This window comes from Stegostoma tigrinum, chromosome 23 (genome assembly GCF_030684315.1).
Source record: "Stegostoma tigrinum isolate sSteTig4 chromosome 23, sSteTig4.hap1, whole genome shotgun sequence".
Lineage (NCBI taxonomy): Eukaryota > Metazoa > Chordata > Chondrichthyes > Orectolobiformes > Stegostomatidae > Stegostoma > Stegostoma tigrinum.
Window position 1 is genome coordinate 25748434 of NC_081376.1, and position 23912 is coordinate 25772345.

Consider the following 23912-nt stretch of genomic DNA (forward strand, 5'->3'; position numbering starts at 1 on the left):
ACCCGGTTTAATTCCCACCTCAGGCAACTGTCTGTGTGGAGTTTGCACATTCTCCATGTGTCTGCGTGGGTTTCGTCCGGGAATTCCAGTTTCCTCCCACAGTCTAAAGATGTGCAGGTTAGGTAGGCTGGCCATGCTAAATTGCCCGTAATGTTCAGGGAGGTGCAGATTCTGTGGGTTAAAGGGGGGTGGGTTATAGGGGGATGGGTCTGGGTGGGATGTTCTGAGGTTTGGTGTGGACTTGTTGGACCAAAGGGCCTGTTTCTACACTGTAGGGATTTTATAATTCTTATTGCCTTCAACACAAATCTAATACCTGGGAGTTTTTTTGGGTGTTTGTTTTGTGAGGAAAGGTTGAACAAGTGAGGGTCTTTTCTGCTGCAGTTCAGAGGCCTAAAGGCTACTCAATTCTCACAAGGAATTAAGGGCTACAGGAACAGTGCAGGGAGGTGGAGTTGAAATGCCCACCAACCATGATTAAATGGCAGAGTGGGCTTGATGGGCCAAATGGCCTTACTTCCACTACTATGTCTTATGGTCTAATTCAAACAAATATAAACCTAAGGGGTCTTTGCAGAATAGAGATGGAGAGGATAGATCTAACAGTCACTGTTTAAAATCAGAGGTTGTCTATCTAAAATAGAGATTAGACAACTTTTTTCTGGGTGAAGTTCTGGAAGCAGAGTCCTCGAATATTTTTAATGTAGGGGTAGATAGATTCTGGTTAAACAAGGGGATGAAAGGTTACTAGGGAAGGCAGAATTCTGGATTTGAGCTAACAATCAATTTAGCAATTGAATAGCAGAGCAGGATCAAGGTACTGAATGGCCTAATCCCACACTTGATTCACTTTTTGGCACATCATACTGTATGTTAGTTATAATAAACACAAGAATAAGAGGAGTAATTATATAGCCTCTAGAACCTGTTCTTATTCAATACGTTCACTGATGATCTTCTGAGATAATGGGAACTGCAGATGCTGGAGAATCTGAGATAACAAAGGGTGGAGCTGGATGAACACAGCAGGCCAAGCAGCATCTTAGAGCAAAAAAGCTGACGTTTCGGGCCTAGACCCTTCTAGGTCTAGGCCCGAAACATCAGCTTTTTGGCTCCTAAGATGTTGCTTGGCCTGCTGTGTTCATCCAGCTCCACCCTTTGTAATCACTGATGATCTTCTGCCTGCTTCCTATATTCCTGGATTCCCAGAGACCAAGCAGCAGTCCACTTCAAAACTTAAATATATTCAACAATGGAACATTCACAACCCTCAGGGAAGGAAGTTCCAAACATTCACATGGTTAGACTTTCATCTTTGTTTTGGCTAAAGAGACAGATTTCAAGGTGACAAAATTGAAATTACCGAAATCATGACTGAGCTCATTTAGCTAACATATTCCCTATGTTAACAGGGCAGATACATTTTCAGACAATTAGGACACAAAAATCAGACGGGTTCTTGTTCAAAACAAAACTGCATCATAGTTGTATTGTAATCTTTCACAGTAAATTGCAGGGAAAAATGTAAAAGTAGTGGAAGGCAATTTTGAGTAAGAGGAGAGGTTTTGGGAAAAGTCAATGATATTACACTGAATAGTCTTTGCGGTTTATGAAAGGTCCCCACTTCCTGAGATAGAAGACTAAAACTACCATGATTTGCAGAAGCAGTGTCACCTATACAAAAAAAAAGAATACTTTTTCCTCAAGTCCTCAATCTTATGATAATGTGACAAAAATGTTGAATCAGTTTTATTATTCCACGGTTTTCACAAAGATCCAATGGATAAACATACTACTATGTAGCACTAATGTTGATCCATAGTCAGAGGGATCAGGTTTGACTCTTCATATATGTTATTTCAGCAAAACACACCAAACTTCTGATCGGATGGGATGATGGGCCAAGGAGTGGCAGATGGAATTTAATTTAGATAAACATGAGGTGCTGCACTGTGGAAAAGCAAATCAGAGCAGGGCTTGTACACTTGAAGGTAAGGTCCTGGGTAGGGTTGCTGAACAAAGAGACCTTGGAGTGCAGGTTCATAGTTCCTTGAAAGTGGAGGTGCTGGCAGACAGGACGGTGAAGGCAGCTTTATTGGTCAATGCATTGAGGAGTTGGGTGGTCATAGCGCAGCTGTGCAGGACATTAGTTTGGCCACTTTTGGAACACTACTTGTGATTCTGGTCTCCCTACCACAGGGAGGATGTTGTAAATCTTTTCTGAACCCTTTCAAGATTCACAAGGATGTTTCTGGGGTTGAAGGGCTTGAGCTGTAGGGAGAGGCTGAATAGGCTGTGGCTATTTTCCCTGGAGCATTAGAGGCTAAGGGGTGACCTTAAAGAAGTTTATAAAAGCATGACGTACATGGATAGGGCAAATAGCCAAGGTCGTTTCCCCAAGGTAAGAGAGTCCATAACTAGAGAGCACAGGTTTAAATTGAGGGGGGAAAGATTTAAAAAGGGGCCTAACAGGCAACATTTTCATGCAGAGGGTGGTGCATGTATGGAATGAGCTGCCAAAGGAAGTGAAGGAGGCTAGTACAATTGCAATATTTAAAAGTCAGCTGGATGGGTTTATGAATAGAAAGGGTTTACAGGGATATGGGCCAAATGTTGGCAAATGGGAGTAGATTAATTTACGAGATCTATTTGGCATGGACAAGTTGGACCCGACAGTCTGCTATACAGCTCTATGACTGTAATCTCTCTTGGCTGAGGAAGCAAAAGAATAATCAAAATAGCAATCCTGATCACAATGCTGAAATCTCTGGTGGAAACTACACATACAGTCTTCAGGCAAACAGCAGATTGGATTTTGTTCTAATGCTTTCCATTAAATGGTCACCATTATTTATGATCTAGGCTAATGGCAACCTGGGAGTATCTGGCTGCAATTCAATAACTTGGTGCCATAAGAAGGAAAAAGAAATGAGTGGAAGTTTTCACTCCTGCTCAGACACACCTAATTCAAAAGAAAATTTCATTCTGCATGGGGAGAACACATTGCAAGGACTTCTCTTAGCTGACAACATATCATACAAGTCAGAAATAAAGATGTTGAACTTCAACTGAAAGATGTTAACTGCTTATTGATAGAGTTTTGGCTGACTTGTTTCAAAAAATATTTTAGTAAGTGACTGTATTTGGCTCAATCTGTATACTGAACAACCTACCTCAGTGAGCCCCTTGATCTTTAGGTATCCACAGAGAAATGAGTTTTCCATATCAACGTGCTACAAAAAAGAACAAAAAGTTATTCAGAACTTGCTTTGTTTGCCCTTATCAAAGCAATTAGATCCACGCAGAGTTATTTAGGCAGACATTAAAATTAGCAAACTTATTTATGCAGAAATACTGAAAACATGAAACATTTTGTCATGAAAAATAGTTGAAGAAACCATTGAAGCCTTTGAGAGAGAGTAACACATGATAAATTTGAAATCTAGCCAAATGCAAGGCTCTGGAAAGACTGCAATAGGCAGGGATTAGTCTAAGTAATTTAGAGAACAGTCTGCACAGAGATGATGATCAGAATAACACCCTACATGTAGTAATCCTCAATGGTCAAGATGTACAAATTTTTCCCCAGTCTTGCAGATGCTGAATTATGCTCAGGGACAATTCCACATTTCTGACCTTGATTTGTCTGTACCACCATGAAGATAAGTCGCCACAAGGCAAAAAGAAATGTCACTTGGCCAATCCAGTTCACAAAAAGGCTTGCATGGCTTATGACCGAATATTTATGATATTAGTCTTGTTCCTCTACCCCTTCATGCGTCCCTGGAAGGAAATTTCAAGTGTCATCTGTGTGAAGAAGCTTCTCCTGTTTTGTTCTAAATGTCTCAGAATTAATCTTGTAATTATCCCACTATTCTAGATTCTGTTCATGACATATTCGTCATTGTCTCTAGCTTCTACTGAAATCTTAACAGTTCATCTGCAGTCACTTCAAGTTTCCTCATCATCCTTGACTCTTGTGGTAAACTTCAATACTCAAACAACTTTCACAATTTAACTGAACAAAGCTGCCAACTGCATTTTTGAATATTTCTTGCCAGTTTAAGTAAATGTAGTACACATATGTTGCCTTGCCATCCTGTAGATTAAGTAACTTGATTTCATTTCAGAAGGTTATCAAGAGTCACATTCCATAATGTCATGGTCAGAAACAGAATATAGCACCAGCCAAGCAATAATATAAAATGGAATGAGTTGCAACATAGGACACAGACTCCAGTTCCACCACTATGATTAGAAAACTGCTTTAATCAAAAAGTCATGTATATCTCTGCTTTAATTACTTTTTCTTAAACTCAATTTTAATAAAATCATTCTATACAACTGCACGGCAATTGATTAAGAATAATCTCCCTTGCTGTAAACATATTTTCATTGTTAATCTGATGGGTAAAAAATGTTAGAAGTTGAAAAGCAGTTGGCTACAACCAAAATTATAAAGCTGTCACTCAGCTGAGCAAATTGCAGTCATCACAAACTGGAAAATTACAAGGTAAAGGTACGCTTGTTGACAAATATAGGCCTATTTGCATATTTATTTATGCTAGTGCATTTCTAGAATGAGCATTTTAGCCCATAGTATTGATTGATACATGCTTGTCGGTTTAGTAGAACATACTAGAATCTCATTGGAAGTGAAAAGGGCACATTTATTAATGATAGCTTTGATCTTTTTAAAAGAAAGTTTAAATTTGATGCTTGCCAATAAACATATTTGGTACGAACTAATTAAGAACACTACAGATTACAAATTTAAACCTTTATCTGCATCTTATGACACTGAATTTTTAGGTACAGAATTTAATCAGGTTGTTACAAATATCCATTAAGATAAGGAAGCTGGCATTCCTACATGGACTGGCCAGCATGCACAATATGTTCTATTGCCATTAGAAATGGTCAACTAAATCAAGTTCTACAAGTTACTACTTCGATAGGCAAGCTTATTTATCAAGGACAATTAGAACTTGAAAATAACTGTAGCCTTGTGTCCTCCATTCCCTTTGAATGGTTGTGGTAGTGTAATAAAACCAAAAGGTGGCTCAGGATCTGAAAGGACACAACAGCAGCATTCCTGGTTAGGATTTACAAACTCTTATATTTCAATAGTCTATGAAAAAAATCTACGACAACAGAACTTCTGGCAAGCAGGTATACAATGCAGTAAATGAATCAAGAAGGTCTGCAACTCCTCCAGCAAATCTTTAGCAATAGCATTCAACTATCATGTGCTTAGCCAGCCAGCATTATTCTTTTCAAATGCACTTCCATGGTTTCAAGTAATTTCCTTGAAGAGGAAGCTGAATAAGAATTGCTGCAAATGTCAGAAGAGATAAAAAGGTAATAAAAAGGAAGCGTGACATACACAAATGTTTAGAAAATGATACAGCTTCCTTTTAAATTGAGCAATGAACCGGTTCATCAACAGGTCAGTATAAAGACACTAAAAATCACCAACTTTTTAAATGTTGCTTAAAAATAATCGTTGATATCGGGCAAGTCAGAACACCAACGAAGTCCAAGCTAACTTTTATAGAAAGTTTTCTGGGTAATGCACTGGATAAAAATAAAGATTAAAGATTAATGATGGAGAGGATTTCTGTAAACACATTTGTTGACAATTACTGCAGCTATTTTGTCCAAGTTGAGTTCAGGCATAACATTAGTTTTGTACATTGGCCAATGAAGAGAAGGGAGAAAAGAATTAATCCCTGATTTCCATTTTAGTGACAAATGATCAGTTGCACACTGTATCCAAATAAGACATGATAGGTCAAATAGCATTATCTGCATGTTAACAATTCTGTGAATATCAAATATTGTCAGGACAACTTATAATGCCCTCCATGATTCACAGCCTATCAACCAAATTGTCTTGAGTCACACTTTACATGGTTACTTCAAAGTAGTAGTGCAGCTGGTTGCAATAAGACCATACTCTTTCAAAAAAATCAGCAACCTCCGATAAACGTAGTTGTAACATAAAACTGGGACATTAAAACATTCACATTCTAAGACAAAAGGAAGTGAAATCTAAGCTTCAAAAGATTTCAGAGTACGAATTAGAGGGGAATTGGCAATAACTGAGAATCCATGCCGACTCTGTTTGGAGGAAGAGAAGTACAATAATTAGGAACAAGAGTAAACTGTAAGGAACTGTAATTAGAGTACTGGTGATAAAATAGATTGAGAAAAGAAGCTTTCATGAAGACCTTAAACAAGCAGTGAAGCAGATTAGAAACAGGAGAATACTCAGCTTTCCCAAATAACATGCCATTTCTGGTGGTCAGCAGGTGTATTGATGCAGTCTAAGAGTAAGTGAACACCTGACCTTTCCCTGATGGCCCTATTCAGGCTTTACTTTGAACCTCTCTACCATGATACAACCCAAATTGTTTAATTACTGGTGAATTCCAGATACAAGTATACCACATCCCTCAGAAGATGAAGTTCAAAACAAAATGTTGTCAAAATTGTGAACAAGGATATCTACACCAACCACATGCGATCTACAGAGCTCTATGAAGAATTATGTATTCACTGATAAGGCAATTTGAATTTTCAGCTTCAGAAAGAGTTGTTTTAACACTGTTGCCTCTGATGCCTTGTCAGGGAGATGGTAATATTATGTTAAATTCACTGGTCTAGGCCCAGACTGAAATTGTGGGCATATTGGTTCAAATTGAACCATGGTAACTGGTGAAATTTAAATCCAATTAAGAAAAACTGGAATTGAAAGCTAGTTATAGGAATGGTTGCTGTGAAACTATGGCTGTTTGAGGTAAAAATTAATTCTAAAGACTGCATTTTTTTGTGCTTTTGTAAACTGATCTCAAACGAGAAAGAACGGTTTAGTATTTTAAGAAGTTAATGCATGTTTTGGAAAGCAAGCAAAGTAACTCATGAACTCATTGTTTAAACAGTTGCCAGAATTGGCAGTAATTGAAAGGTAGGTTGCAAACATACTGGAGTCAGGGGTGGTTCCCTATTCAGATGGAACTCTGGTTGACAAATAGTTCACTGGTCTATGGGCTAGTGACTGTTAGTGATGCCAAAGGCTTTTTGCCTGTTAACAACCATGTTATTCTTTTGCAAGTAACTGAATATTTTGGAGACTGGGGATAATATACAAAGAAATGACCAGATCTCTAGAGCTGTCTCTCTCTTCGGTGCAGTCAAAACTCGCTTTAAACCTGAAGAAAACAAGTTTATTTTTCCTTCAGCAACTGCATGGTTCATAACTTTTCAATTTGAAAAGTTAATGCTTTTAAGTGAACCAGCTACACTGTACCTCTTGCAAACCAGAGGAAGCATTTGGAAAAGGAGAACAAAATAAACCTTTAGACCAGTGAGAACCATCTTAACAGATCCTGTGAATAAAGACAACTGAACCGCTTTACCAGTCCCCCCCCCAACCATGTGTTATTTTTCGCTGTTTTCATCTGCAAGAGAGGGGGAGTTTAAGGGATTAGCTTTAACTTGTATTATTATATACTGATGGCTGAGAACAGTTTAATTGTAGCTAGAATCTAATTATGATTAAAAAAAAAGTATTTCCATTTGCCCTTTAGGGAATGAAGCCTACTGTCCTTACCTGGCCTGGCCTACATGTGATTCCAGGCCTTTTGCAACATGGTTGACTCTTACCCGTCCTCCAAAAAGTAGGGATGGGCAATAAATGCTGGCCATGCCGGTGACACCCCTTCAACTTTTCTTGCTACTCCGGGAATAGCAGGGCTTGACTTCCAGCTTGCCACTCCAATGAGTCGTGCTACCATTTCACTTACATGCTTACCTGATTTGTCCTGTATAACAGACTTGCAATTGCCCTCTGGAATGACCCAACCTGCCACTTTAAGGAGAATTGCATAGCCAACAAATTCGGGCCTTGCCAGAAATGCTATAAATCTACTATTGGTCTCTTAACAGATGCTATCTGACCAGCTGATCTGCTGCAGTTCACCACCACTTCTCTCCATCTCAAAAGTTCTGCGCATCTTTGTGTTGTGTTTTACTCTTCTAGTCAAATCACTATGCAATGCATTTTTGTTCCCGTGTTCCTTAAAATGACAGCCTTTCTTCTCAGCAAGCTTCAATCATTCTGGCTTACTCACCATGGATTCTGGCTTAAACACCACCTCTGCCCAGTCATCCTTGTGTTATTCAGTATAATTCTAAATACTGCTGCATAGGACCCACTTTCTCCACTAGGTGCTAATGCATTCATGTCTCAAACTCGCTCTTTACCAGGACAGTTGTACTTGCCCCCAAATAATTTCTGTGGGTTTGGACAAAGTGTCAAAGACCTCAAACATTGACCCTACCGATATTCTCTCTCCACAGATGCTACCTGATCTGATGTTTCCAGCATCACTGGTATTTTACTTAGTGATAATATCTTTGTTGCTCTGTTCAGCACCAGTTATTTTGATCAAACATCCAAAATGGTAAAAAGAAGTAATTTACACATGTCCTCTGGTTAACTGTTATCCTGACAGTGAAAACCATTTCCCCTCCAATTTAACCTGTCGAAGCCATGCATGATTTTGTATCATTCTATCAAATCCCCTCCAAACTTGTGCAGGTTTTTAGCAGATTACCACCTTCTCCATATAACTGAAGGCCCCAGTCCTGGCACTATGCCATTAAATCCCTTCGGGTCCCCAATTCAAATCTATGATGACCTTCCCAAGGTGTAGCTTGTAGAAATGAATGTAAAATTTCAGCTGAGTCCTAATTAATGGGCTATAAAGGTTTAGCATGACTTCCTTGCTATTCACTGTTAAACAAAGCCAAGGATCCCATACTTTTAGCATTCTCCATGGATCCTGCCACCTTCAGGTGATTTTTGTACACAGAACCCAGGACTCAGTTGCTGCACTGCCATTTCAGCTGGTCTTTACTCAGTCAGCACATGGGTAGAGTTAATAACCATAAGAAGAGTAATACAAGGTGCAAGAAGTACCATGAAAATAAATGGGCAAATAATATCTAAACTAAGCAAAGGTTTTATTAAAGTATTGCAACAGATTGGCAAAGGAGACTATCAACCTTAAGTATACAGCTACAGATAATTGTCTGATTGCCAAAAAGGAAATAGAAGTCTTTCTCAATTAATTTTGTTACAGGTTATTGACTCAGATTTCTTCACCACAGACATCTGTTCGCTTGGCCTTTAGGTTTCTCATTTATATATTTCTCAGTTGGAGTGTAACAGTTGCAATCATGATTTTAAAGTGACAGGCATATGTAATGATTTTGCAATATCCACCTTTCAAAAGGAGCACTGTCACAGAAGATAATTGAAAGCCAGGGAAAGATGCAGACTCCTCATGGGTTAGTGATGACACAGTGAGATCAGAGGAAATATTGAATGCATATTCCTTCAGTCATAATAAGGATCAGTAGGAAACAGTGAGATAAACAAATGCTTGGTCAAGATCGATGTTCAAATTTCAGATAGATTCAATAATCAACCTTGCAGAAATAAAAGGAAGAGGAAATCCAGCGGATTGTTTGTAATGACCAAATAAAAAAAATTGAGGTACAAAAAGGAAGTACAAGAAAACTTAGTATCAGAGGTAATGGGAACTGCAGATGCTGGAGATTCCAAGATAATAAAATGTGAGGCTGGATGAACACAGCAGGCCAAGCAGCATCTCAGGAGCACAAAAGCTGACGTTTCGGGCCTAGACCCTTCATCAGAGAGGGGGATGGGGGGAGGGAACTGGAATAAATAGGGAGAGAGGGGGAGGCGGACCGAAGATGGAGAGTAAAGAAGATAGGTGGAGAGAGTGTAGGTGGGGAGGTAGGGAGGGGATAGGTCAGTCCAGGGAAGACGGACAGGTCAAGGAGGTGGGATGAGGTTAGTAGGTAGCGGGGGGTGAGGCTTGGGGTGGGAGGAAGGGATGGGTGAGAGGAAGAACCGGTTAGGGAGGCAGAGACAGGTTGGACTGGTTTTGGGATGCAGTGGGTGAGGGGGAAGAGCTGGGCTGGTTGTGTGGTGCAGTGGGGGGAGGGGACGAACTGGGCTGGTTGAGGGATGCAGTAGGGGAAGGGGAGATTTTGAAACTGGTGAAGTCCACATTGATACCATATGGCTGCAGGGTTCCCAGGTGGAATATGAGTTGCTGTTCCTGCAACCTTCGGGTGGCATCATTGTGGCAGTGCAGGAGGCCCATGATGGACATGTCATCAAGAGAATGGGAGGGGGAGTGGAAATGGTTTGCGACTGGGAGGTGCAGTTGTTTTTTGCGAACTGAGCGGAGGTGTTCTGCAAAGCGGTCCCCAAGCCTCCGCTTGGTTTCCCCAATGTAGATGCATTTCCCGCGACACATCCCTCACACCCCGCCCCCGCCACAACCGCCCCAAGAGGATCCCCCTCGTTCTCACACACCACCCTACCAACCTCCGGATACAACGCATTATCCTCCGACACTTCCGCCATTTACAATCCGACCCCACCACCCAAGACATTTTTCCATCCCCTCCCCTGTCTGCTTTCCGGAGAGACCACTCTCTCCGTGACTCCCTTGTTCGCTCCACACTGCCCTCCAACCCCACCACACCCGGCACCTTCCCCTGCAACCGCAGGAAATGCTACACTTGTCCCCACACCTCCTCCCTCACCCCCATCCCAGGCCCCAAGATGACATTCCACATCAAGCAGAGGTTCACCTGCACATCTGCCAATGTGGTATACTGCATCCACTGTACCCGGTGCGGCTTCCTCTACATTGGGGAAACCAAGCGGAGGCTTGGGGACCGCTTTGCAGAACACCTCCGCTCAGTTCGCAAAAAACAACTGCACCTCCCAGTCGCAAACCATTTCCACTCCCCCTCCCATTCTCTTGATGACATGTCCATCATGGGCCTCCTGCACTGCCACAATGATGCCACCCGAAGGTTGCAGGAACAGCAACTCATATTCCGCCTGGGAACCCTGCAGCCATATGGTATCAATGTGGACTTCACCAGTTTCAAAATCTCCCTTTCCCCTACTGCATCCCTAAACCAGCCCAGTTCGTCCCCTCCCCCCACTGCACCACACAACCAGCCCAGCTCTTCCCCCTCACCCACTGCATCCCAAAACCAGTCCAACCTGTCTCTGCCTCCCTAACCGGTTCTTCCTCTCACCCATCCCTTCCTCCCACCCCAAGCCACACCCCCAGCTACCTACTAACCTCATCCCACCTCCTTGACCTGTCCGTCTTCCCTGGACTGACCTATCCCCTCCCTACCTCCCCACCTACACTCTCTCCACCTATCTTCTTTACTCTCCATCTTCGGTCCGCCTCCCCCTCTCTCCCTATTTATTCCAGTTCCCTCCCCCCATCCCCCTCTCTGATGAAGGGTCTAGGCCCGAAACGTCAGCTTTTGTGCTCCTGAGATGCTGCTTGGCCTGCTGTGTTCATCCAGCCTCACATTTTATTATACAAGAAAACTTATTTGCAATACTGAAGTTAACAGATAAAAGTTGATGCCAGTGGCACAATGGATAAAGTGCTAGTGGATGTTTTCTGCATGTACTTCCTGCAGCCATCGGGCAAGGTTAGGTGCAAGGAATTCTTAGCAAAAGTATTCAGAGTCATAAAGCAGCCTTAAGAAATGGGTTGGCAGTGAAGAAATAAAGAGCAGGAATCAATAAAAACAATCAACTCTGATTACAGGAATGTGACGTGATGTTTCCCAGGTTCATGTGCATGGACTGAACTATGGCAATGTGGAAAAATGCGATTTTGATCCAAGTAAGGAACTTCAAAACATATTCTACGTGACAGACTAGGGTCTGTGAAAGAACAAATAAATTTATGTGCCCATGTACTAAGTTCACAAACAGGTACAGAAGGTAACTGAAAAACTTCATCTGAACGGACTGGAATGTAGAGGGGATTTTGGACAGAGTTTCTCAGCTCACAATCTAGAACAATCGGTAGTAAAAGTCACACAGTTGTACAGCATGAAAACAGATCCTTCGGTCTAACTTGTCCATGCTGACCAGGTGTTTTAAATTAATCTAGTTTCATATGCCAGCATTTGGCCCATATCCCTCTAAGCATTTCCTATTCATGTACCTGTACAGATGCCTTTTAAATGTTCTAATTGTACCAGCCTTCACTTCCTCTGGCAGCTCAGTCCATGCATGAACCATCCTCTGCATGAAAAAATTAGCCCTTTCGGTCCCTGTTAAATCTTTCCCCTCTCACCTAAAACCAAAGCCCTCTCATGTTGGACACCCCAACCCTAGGAAAACGACCTGGGTTAGTCACCCTATTCCTGCCCTTCATGATTTTATAAACCTCTAAGATCACGCCTCTGCCTCCAACACTCCAGGGAAGGCAGCTTATTTGGCCTCTCCTTATAGCTCAAGCTCTCCAACCCCAGCAACAACTTTGCACATTTTTCTGCACCCTTTCAAGTTAGCAACATCTTTCCTCTAGCAGGGAGACCAGAATTGAACAGAGAATGCCAAAAGTGGTCTAACCATAGCTAAGTACACCGCAACTTGACATTCCAACTCCTGTACTCAATGCACTGACCAACAAAGGCAAGCATACCCAACACCTTCACTATTCGGTCTACTTGTGACTCCACTTTCAAGGAACTATGAACCTGCACCCAAAGGTCTCCTTGTGCATCAACACTCCCCAGGACCTGACTATTAAGTGTCTTGAGATGTTAATGGTATAACATCCCATTAACATTTATGCTCCTTATCTTCCTAAATAGGGGTACGTGGAATTTATGCTCCTTATCTTCCTACACAGGGGTATGTGGAAACTGTTTTAAACTTCCGGCCTGAATAGGATTGGGTGGGAAACGTTTGTAAAGGTGAGAGGCATCTGTAATTCTGTAAGGGGATGAAACTTCTGTAAAGGTATGAAACTCCCGTTCATACTGAAGTGACCAGGTCAGTGAGCTTTTGTTCAAGCCAGACACTTCGGTGACTTGGAAACACATCCTGCCATTATCAGTCACTTCGCGAACGATCAATGCTGCATCCTGTTCTCTTTATGTTCCGAATGTAGTAATTGATTTTTTTTTATTAGCCATTTCATACACAGAGTATAAAAAGTGGGGACTGTCTGCTGTTCGAGGAGAATTGCTTATGAAACTCAGCGCCGTGTGCCGGATTGAATACAGCGATCCTCCACAACTTGTACTTGCTAAATAATGAAGGCTTGTGTTTTTGCAGCCAGGGGGATGTCATGCTATTGCATCAAGTCCGTGAGCGTCTCCGAAAACGAACCTGACATTTGGCGCCTCGAACAGGGTTCCAACATTTACAGAGGTCACACGTGGAGGACTGAATAAGTGATCGTTCGGGTGTTGGTGGCGTGAGACGGACACGTCCCTACGTGGCTCTGTCCTGACAGAACCTGAGATGACTCACGATCTTGGACACTGCCACAGTAAGTCCAGGAGGTTAGAGTCCCCTGGTGACAGGGGTTCCAATACCCAAGTAAGTGTTGGGAATTTGGAGGTTTAAGTCCTCCCAACTATAAGTATCAGGAATTCAGAGGATAGAGTCCTCTGATACCAGGGTGCCAGTCCCCAGATCAGTGTCGGGAATTCGGAGAACCACAGTGTCTGTCTCAAACACCCTGCCTTAGGCCAGTTGTTAAGAAGGGAAATCCTCCAAGCGAGGGTTAGGATCCTGACGTGGATGTAGAGACCAAAGACACTGGATTGGTATACAGAAATAAGTAGGAAGTAAAAGCGTTTAAATGGGACAGACATTGGATGAGTTGGGTGTCGGAACGACCCCGGGGATACAAACAGAAATCAAGAAATTCCACTTCAGTCTAAGTCACTGAAACTTGGAAAAGGAACTTATTTTCCTCAGTGAGCCAGTAAGAATCACATATAAAAGTGACTTCATCTCTGAGGCCCTGCCATGTGGATGGATCGAGCAAATTCATTCAATCCATGTGAATACTCAGTTAAATCAGCACTTTTAGTGACAGTTGCAATATTACTCGATTATCTGTAACTACCTCTGATTAAATCAATTAGTTTGACAGTCTCTCAGATGCATGATGCTATAGACATACAAAGCAGGATCTTTTTTCCCCCTCGGTTGCATGGATGGTTAAACACGGATACCTGAATTTAGTTTACATTCGTTCTAATTTTTACAGTCTAAATATTGAAAAAGGAAACAAGAAAACCTGATAGCATTTCTATATTGCCATATAATTGAAATTTACAAGTTATTCAATCCCAGTTTGTACAACTCATTTTCTGTACATACTTTTTACTTGAATGCAATTTTCTTTTTACTGAATTACTCAATGATTTTAACAGATCTTTTCTTGTGTTACAATTAATAATGTGGAAATGCTTCTATTGCTTTGACTTTTCATTGTTATCAGTAATGTTTGAAATTTAACTGTCCAGGTTTGTACCTCAAATGAATTCAAGAAAAATGGATTAATCAATTGACCAAAACCTACCTCCTGACATGAAAAAAAATGAACTTGTTAACTATCAACATCATTTAAAATATTATTAAAATTTTAGGACTGCAACTAATCCTTAATCAAAGTATTTCTGTAAAAAAATCTTGGATACAAAAGCATTTTAAATTACTATCTATTCTGAAACCTTCAAAGTAAACTTGAAGCTTTGTAAGTAGGAAGCAACAAGGTCGGTTTTTTTTGTATAATTCAATCGCGTTTAAATTAGTAGATTGTAAGAAACATACTTGATTCATATTTTCATATATTTTACACAAATGTGATTTTTTTCATAGTGTAATGTTTCAACCAGATGTATTTTTAAAGTGCTTCTTATGTAGAGTTTTATCTTGCTTTCTGTTTGACAATATTGCTACTTTTAACATTTATTAGGCCAGGGAAATGGGGAGGGTGTAGTTTCTCAGGAGAATCTCTGACAGTAAGGCTTTAGTGTTGAGCCAAAGTACAACCAAAGCTGATTCCTTCCGGCTTCCATCAGAATTTGTAAAACCTTGACACACACTCACCTGGCTCTTCATACAATATGGTACATATCCGTCTGTACATTGAAAGCTGACGAACAAACCAGTTGCATTTTTGCCAAAATTTGTTTTTTCAGTTCTATCTTCTGCCTTATGTTTTATTTAAATTGTGATTTGTTTAAAATGTCATTCCATGAATTTTGATTTAAGAGAACTTTCTGAAATTTGTTTTGGTCTAATGCATATTAAAGGAAGCCTTTGGTTACTCGTTGGGACATTTCACTTTGAAAGCCTCTCAAATGATGATGTTTATCATGTATTTCTCTATACGTTGAACAATCAATTACACAGTACCTCCTCTTGGGGCCTACTGTTACCTAAAGTTTCAAGCTGATAACCTGTTCAATTGTTTAAGGCCAGTAGGCCAGAGTGAGCACCATAAATTTCTTTTATACATAGTTTTTTTTGGGAAATAAATTTTATATGACTGTTCTGTACTGATTGGTCGCCTCAAAAATAAGACTGGACATTTAACTATTCTGCTATTTCAAACTGTAGTCTTAGTTTACAGGAAGAGTTGGAAAACCTAAGACGGCAAATCCTACTCTCCGTGTACCATGAATATCTAACTTCATTGCTTTGTTATTCACTTAAAGAAACTGTCTGATTGTACTTGGAAATGTTTGCTTGCTGTAAAGGTTCCTTTCATGGATTATCATTGCCTGTTCAGCACTTACAGGGGGATACCCCGAATCAGAAAAAGAAATATGGAAGGTGCATGGAAGTTCGCATTCTGTGCCATCAGGCCTTTAGGTTACTCAAATTGGCCAAGTGTGTATATCTGATGATTTGTTGCCTTTGCGGTGGTGGGGGGGGGGTGGGGGGGTGGGGTGAGATGCTCACCAGGAGCGGCATCCTTGTCAGGTTGACCGTTTGAATGTATTCAGCTAGATTTTATTGAATTACCACATGTACACTGTTATACGTATTGTCTTGTGATTGTTGATGTGTTCAGTAGGTGGATAGAGGCTTTTCCAACAATAAATAACAAAGCGGCAGGAATAGTGGAAAGAGCTAACAGAACTCTCAAAGATAAATTGACTAAACTAATATCTGAAAGTGGCCTTAACTGGTTAAAGGTTTTGCCCTTAGCTCTGTACCACTTGAGAATAACACCCCACTCCACCACTGGACTCTCGGCGGCAGAAATAGTCTATGGCCGACCTAGTAGGACACCTGGGATGCCAATACCAGCCCAACCATCTAAATAGACTTGAATGCTATGGGTGAGGAAATGCAAAAGTACTTCCAGCAGCTAATGTCATCTATAAAGTTCCTCCATTCACAGATAAAGTGTGTCATCGGACGACCTTCGTGGATATCAGACCAGGACCTCGAGAATCAGAATTGCTCTTTGTGGCCGCAGATAGGAGATTTTGTGCTCATTCGGGACTGGGATCATCCCAAGCTTGGACCAAGGTGGAAAGGACTATTTCAAGTGCTTCTCCAGACTCCGACAGCCCTTAAAGTTAAGAGACAAAATTGCTGGATCCACCTAAGTGACTGCAAACGACAGGTCCCCTCACCAGTTTGCAACTAATCATTGGACTGAGTATTGTTCTGACTGTGCATGGGTTAGAGGACAATTTGTTTTACAGGACACACGTCCAACTGCATGGTAATCGAATAGTGTGTTACCCACTTGCACAGTCTGTAGAGGCTGTATTTGTAGCAACACCAGGATGGAACACCCACCAAATTTGATGAAGTAAATTATTCTGGTAGGCCTTACCAAGGGGAGGGAGTAACATGGAAGAGGACATACAGGGTAAATGTGTAGAACTGATAGTTAACAAATCATCAGATATACACCATTGTGCAGGTACTAAACCTAAGCCTGGGAAGAAAGGGACCAACTGTACGAATCCTAACAGCTATCCACTTTGTTTTAACGATACTGGGACTTGTTGTGTACATGCTTCAGTAAACATCACTAACCATCCCCATGATGCTTCCTGGCCCCATTGGTGAGTAAAAAGAACTTGCGCAACTAAAAGAGGATTATTGAAATGCCCGTTTAGAATCAAAACTGGTAAATATGACTTTTTCAGACACCTGGTGGACTTGTGGGAATTGTAATGACACCCACGTAACACGCGGTATGGAATATTTCCGTTTCACTCCCTAGACTTCCAACCATTTAAGGGTCAATTATCCTGGAATAGTTACAAGATAGTACATGAGTCCATTACCTGCTACCACGCTAAGAAGGGATTCGTTTTCCTTCCCAATTGGACCTTTTCAACTGCTACCCCAACTTTGCTGGTGCTGTTTGCTGTTGGGACCATTGGACCTCTCACGGTCCCTTGTCCCCAAAGAGCACATACTCGACGACGAATTGTCACACGCTCTAAGTGAGGAGTTTTGCGTTGAGTGGCAGGATCCGGTCACCTTGAGATCTCCCTTGGGATACGGTTTCCTGGGAACTATCCTCAGGGGTGGTGCCCGCTAAACACTGAAACTACCGTGTATGTGGACTCACTACCCTGGGAAACAGCACAATGTTGGCACTGTAAGCAGTAAATCAAGAATTAGCCAACCTTCGGCTCTATGCTCAGCAAACCCGGTATGCAGTGGACTATCAGCTGGCTCAACAAGGAGGAGTATGTACAATTACAGGGGATAATTGCATTACCCACATTACCAATGAATCCTATAATTTTACCCAGGCCATCCAAGCCATATATTGACAGTTGGACTGGTACAGAGAGGAACCCCAACCTGGGGACAGACGGTTGGGATGGCTTCTGGGCAGTACTTGGGGCTCATACCTACTGCATGGGTTGGTTATCTTAGTGATTGTCAAAACTGTTTGTTGTGTATTCATGGTGTGTCTCAACTCCTGCTGCAGAATTATTACCAACAGAATAGTAGCTCCCTTCTCAGCCCCAATATCGCTTATCATGGAATGATAAAAGGAGGGAATAAAATGTTAACGGGATAACATCCCATTAATATTTATGCTTCTTATCTTCCTAAACAGGGGTATGTGGAAACTGTTTTAAACTTCCTGCCTGAGTAGGATTGGGTGGGAAATGTTTGTAAAGGTGAGAGACATCTGTAATTCTGTAAGGGGATGAAACTTCTGTAAAGGTATGAAACTCCTGTTCATACTGAAGTGACCAGGTCAGTGACCTTTTGTTCAAGCCAGACACTTCGGTGACTTGGAAACACATCCTGTCGTTATCAGTCACTTTGTGAATGATCAGTGCTGTATCCTGTTCTTTATGTTTCGAATGTAATAATTTTTTTTGTATTAGCCAATTCATACATAGAATATAAAAAGCAGGGACTGTCCACTGTTCGAGGAGAATTGCTTATGAAACTCAGCGCTCTGTGCCAGGTTGAGTACAACAATCCTCCACAGCTTGCACTTGCTAAATAGTAAAGGCTTGTGTCTTTGCAGCCAGGTCAGTGTCTTGCTATTGCATCAAGTCTGTGAGGGTCTCTGAAAACGAACTTGACAGTATGAGTCCTGCCTTGATTTGCCTTATCAAAATGCAACACCTCACACTTATCCAAATTAAATTCTATTTGCTCTTTCTCAGCCCATCTGTTCAAGGTCTTGTTGTACCCTAAGATAATCTTCTTCACTGTTCACTACAACACCAATTTTGGTTTCACCAGCAAGCTTACAAATCAACCATTCCTTGTACATTCATATCCAAATAATTTATACCATGAACAAAAAGCAGAGGACCCAACACCAATATTTGTGGTACACCACTGTTCACAGACCTCCAAAAATTGATAAAACAACCCTCCACCACCATCCTCCGTCTCCTACCTTCAAGACAATTTTGTATCCAAATGGCTAGCTCTCCTTAGATTTCATGTGTACTAACCTTGCTAACTCGTCTACCATGCAGAACCCTGCTGAACACCTTAGTGAAATCCATTTAGACAACATCCACTGGTCTGGTTTCAATCTTCTTTGAACTTATTGAAGAAGCAACAACCAAGTTAACGGGATATAATTTCCCATGCACAAAGCCATGTTGACTATCCCTAATTGGACCTTGCATTTCCAAATACATGCGGATCCTGTCTCTCCAAATCCCCTCCGACAACTTACCTACCGCTAACATCAGGTTCAGTCTATAGTTCCCTGGCTTTTCTTGATACTCTTCTTAAATGATGGCACATTGGCCACCTTCCAGTCTTCCGGCATCTCACCCATAGCCATCGATGATGCAAATATCTCAGCAATGGTCGCAGAAAACACTTCCCTCATTTCCCATTGAGGGGAATACACCTGATCAGGTACTGGAGATTTATCCACTTTTGTGCTTTTTAAGACATCCAGAATCACCCCCTCTGTAATGTGGGCGCTTTTCAAGATATCACTACTCATTTCTCCAAGTTTTCTAGCTCCCGTATCTTTTTACACAGTGAATACTGACTTGAAATACCCTAGTATCTCACCCATCTCTTGTGGGTCCAAACGTAGATAGTCCTGTTAATCTTTAAGGGGCTCTATTCTCTCCCTAATTAACTTTTTTGCACTTAGTGCATCTGTAGAATGTCTTTGGGTTTTCCTTAAACCTATATGTTAAAGCTGTCTTGTATCCCCTTTTTTGCTCTCGAATATACTCCAGCTGTCCTTATATCCTCAGCTGATTCACTTGATCTCAGCTGTCTATACCTGCCTTGTGCCTCCTTCTGTACTGTAGATACATTACAGGGAAGGTAAATTAGTGTTCAAGGAAGTGCAACACAGACTCAACAAAAAGATACTTGGGCTTAGAAGAGCTGAATTATGAATACTCTGTGTGAATTTGATTTGTACTCTCTCAAACTTAGTAAGTTGCAGGAGATGCAAGGTAATCAAAATGATTTTGCACAGTGCAGGCAGAAAAACACTCCTGCAGTTCAAAATAAAATTACAGTGAGATCACTCAGGAAGGATGTTATTCCCCACAGAAAAAGTAATAAATTCATTTGAAACATTGAATAGGTTAATTGAAATATTAACACAGATAATGATACTTATTATTAGGTAAAAGTACCAAATAATACACATCATCAGCAAGTAATTACTGAGGTGTAGACCAGTCATTACCAGCTAGAATGATAGAACAGATTCAAGAGATTGAACGGCCTACTTACATTCCTAGCAGTAGCAAACTTAGGTCTGCAAGCTACAGAAAAAAATAGATATTGCAGATAACCAATTCAAAAGGTTTATAAAGAGTACAGTATCATGGTGGCTCACAGCACCAGGGACTCGGGTTCAAATCCAACCTCAGGAGACTATGTGGAGTTTGCACATGCTCCCTGTGTCTGCAGGGGTTTCTTCTGGGTGCTCTGGTCTCCTCCTACAGTCCAGACGTGCAGGTTAGGTGGAATGTCCATGCTAAACTGCCCAGTGTCCAGGGATGTGTAGATTAGGTGGGTTAGCCATGAGAGTTGGAGGATTACAGGCATAGAGTAGGGTCAGGATGGGATGGTCTTCAGAAAAGGTTGGTGTGAACCCAATGACCCAAATGGCCTTCTTGCACACTGTAGTGATTCTATGGAACATTTTCAACTGTAACTCGATGACAGCCAATGAGGAGTGACTGGGAAAGAAGACACAAATCTATAAAGCAAAATTACTACAAGCAGAACATGTATCAGAATTAATCTGAAGAAAGAAAGAAAGAAAACAAATATAAAAAGGACAGAATCAAATTACTGATCTCCTACGTTATAGGAGCAAAATGAGGATTAGTATTGAAAACATGAATCGGACTGTTGCTCTACAAATACTGTCCCAGAGTGCCTCCAACATTTGCCACTTTTGATTCTAACAACATCGAAGACAGGCAGGCACTATACGGTAATTTTATAAAATGACTCAGTAGAAACTCAAACAGACCGGGTCAGAGAGGGAACGGGTTTGCTGATCAAAATTATCCTCCCTTGATCTGTTTTTTTTTACACATGCAAAGAAGGTTATCCGCTGAGTGCTGGCATTCATAGTGTTTACAGGAAACAAGGCAGAAACAAATTGTAAGCCGAATGTCAACAGTGAGTTTCGATGTGATACCGATCCTCCTCCTAAGGAGTGAGCAGAGGTTTAAAGGACTGATGCGCACTTAGAATGTTACCTGCAGCACAACTTCCACGTCATACGAGTTGCCTTTACTCTTCTGGTGGCCCCTGAACTTGGAGCCGCTGTACAGGAGCGTGGTGGCGACCCCAGGCTGCTGAGTGTTGATGGGGGGCGGCGGGATCAGCGAGGCCGACTCAGTGCGGACGGGCATCGCGCGATGTCAGCCCGGCCCAGCGCCCGAAAGCGGGAAGGAGGGGGAAGGGGGTAAAGGGAGGGAGGGGGAAGTCTGCTTAAATAAATATCGCAGGCAAACTCGGCCACTACAACCGCCACTTCTCCTCGTCAAACCCTGACAACGCGAGATGGCCGCAAACCTCCCACAGACGGCGCCTGCGGAGCCAGCATCGCTTTTTCTCATTGGCTCCTTTCTGCCGTCACCGCCGACCTTGTACAACGGCACTTTCCCATTGGTAGAGAGGGGAGGCATGCCGTCACCTTCGGATGACGGTAGACGTTCAGCTGTTGCGCATGTGCAGCCCCCCGAGGCATTCTGGGAGATATAGTCGCTTAGTTGTCAGTCTCGCTCCCATTGACTATCTGCTCCTATTGAATAATGTCACAACTGGCAGTACGTCGCTGCTCAAGCAGCATCTTAGGAGCAGCAAAGCTGAAACGTGAGCTTTCCTCCTCCTCTCATGCTACTTGGCCTGCTCTGTTCATCCAGCTCTACACCTTGTTATCTCGTGTCTCACTGCCCTGCTGTAGGAAATGCCTGCAGAGATTCGTTGGCTTTGTAAGTCTTGACTTTGACCATGAGAATCGTCCTCCGGGGGACGATTCTCACTAAACACCTTCTTAGCATTTATATATTACATATTGAGTTTTGAAGGTTCAATGGTCCTGAAATGTTAACTTTGCTTTCTCTCCAGAGATGCTGCCACATCTGCTGAGTTTTTACAGCAATTTCTGAATTTGTTTCTGATTTCCAGGATCTACACTTTTTTGTTACACCTACGTTGCTTTCATATAAACTTTTCTTTTTATCTCTGGTCTGTGTAAAACAAGATGTCAAGTTTACATAGCTGGAGCATTGTAGAAAACAAACGTTGATCGTGGAGAAGGAGACATCCAGCATACTCAAGGGGGCAGAATTAGAGGAGTGTAAAATTTCAGAGGATTGTGGCGATAGAGGGAATTATAGAAACACTGCAGGACCAAGGTGGAGTTTGAAAAAAAGTTGAGGGTTTTAAATTGATGAGTCTTTTAATGGAGACCTAAATGGGGATGCAATGAGAAGTGTTATGAGTTTTACCAGGCATATATCTAAATATGAGTGCTAACTTGGTACAACTACAGTATAACATGACATGCATACAACAGGGCAAGCCATATATCTCACAATCAACAGATCAGTTTAACACTGTTCAGTCCTGTCACAGCCATTCATGAATGGTGGTGAAGTGGAATTTGCAGGGGGAAGATCTAGTTGTCATGCTCCATGACATCGACACAAAACTAAGAAGAAATTCAAAGGTCATGATCTGAGGATTGTTACCTGAGCCATGGGCTCAAATCAAATTAGAGAGATGAATTTGTGCTCAAAGTCTGGTGCTAGAGAAGTAAGTACTCGTTCATGGACCTTTGACACCTGTATTGGGTAAAGTGGGATCTATACCATTGGGCCAAGCTCTGTCTGGACTCCACCCGGCTGCTGTTCTTATGAGCTGTATAAAGTAGGGGAGTAGAGGGAATTTAAAAACTAATTACTGGGGCCAATGAATCATTTTTGGGAAGGCATGCTAAATCAAAGAAAATATACAAGGAAAAAAGGAAAGGTATTAGTTTGGGAAATCATAAACAGACTGCGACAGGAAGGGAGAGACATTAAAAATCTAAGAATAAATCAACAAATAAGATTAGAGAAAACTAAAGTAGTAGAAAGATAAAACCAAACGACATAGTATCAGAAGTAGGCTGTTTGGCCTCTTGAGCCTGCTCCATAGGGTCAATTGATTGTCACATGTACTGAAATAATCAGAGTGCAAAGCTTTGCAGAGGAGAAAACAGTTAACGTTTCAGGTACGGTGACCCTTCCTTAGAACACCAGACCCAAAACGTTAACTCTGTTTACTCCTCCACAGATGCTGCCAGACCTGCTGAGCTTTTCCAGCAATTTTGTTTTTTGTTCCTGATTTACAGCATCTGCCGTTCTTGTGGTTTTTATTGAAAAGCTTTGTTTACGTGTGACACAGGCAGATCACAGCAAGCAAAGGATGCACAGATCAAAAAGACATAGAAATACAGGTTACATTATTTGAGGCTAGAGTCAATTCAAACAGTCTCAGATAATGGGAACAGCAGATGCTGGAGAATCCAAGATAACAAAGCATGAAGCTGGATGAACGCAGCCGGCCAAGCAGCATCTTAGGAACACACCTAGGTACACCTAAGATGCTGCTTGGCCTGCTGTGTTCATCCAGCTCCACACTTTGTTATCAACAGTCTTGTAACTGCTGGAAAGAGGCTGTTCCTGAACCTGCATGTGTGGGGTCAGGCTTCTGTACCTTCTGCCTGACGGAAAAGATCGTAGGGAGGTCTTTGATGATTTTGGCCACCTTTCTGCAGTCGAGCCGTGTAAATAGAGTCCATGGGTGGAAGGTTGGCTTCCATGATGGTCTGGGCTGTGCATACCACCGCCTGTAGTTTCTTACAGTCCTGGGGACAACAGTTGCCTTATCAGGCCGTTGTGCACTTGAACAGTTTGCTTTCAATGGTGCATCTGTAGAAATTGGTGAAGGACATTATGGACAAGCCAAATTTCCTGATCTGCCTGAGGGAGAAGAGGCATTGTTG

General features: G+C 41.8%; 1 protein-coding gene across 2 annotated transcripts in view; it reads right to left on the bottom strand.

Annotated features, from left to right (window-relative positions):
• gid4 (GID complex subunit 4 homolog) overlaps window positions 1-21442 on the bottom strand; it is a 47638-nt gene extending 26196 nt beyond the window's left edge. For both annotated transcript variants that reach the window (XM_048552657.2, XM_048552658.1), the window contains exons 1-2: window positions 21115-21442; window positions 3174-3233 (exon numbers count right to left, since the gene is read on the bottom strand). In XM_048552657.2, coding sequence (XP_048408614.1) covers window positions 3174-3233; window positions 21115-21270 — 216 coding nt within the window. In that variant the 5' untranslated portion in view covers window positions 21271-21442. The remainder of the gene's footprint in view (window positions 1-3173; window positions 3234-21114) is intronic.
• Between the last annotated feature and the right edge of the window lie 2470 nt (window positions 21443-23912).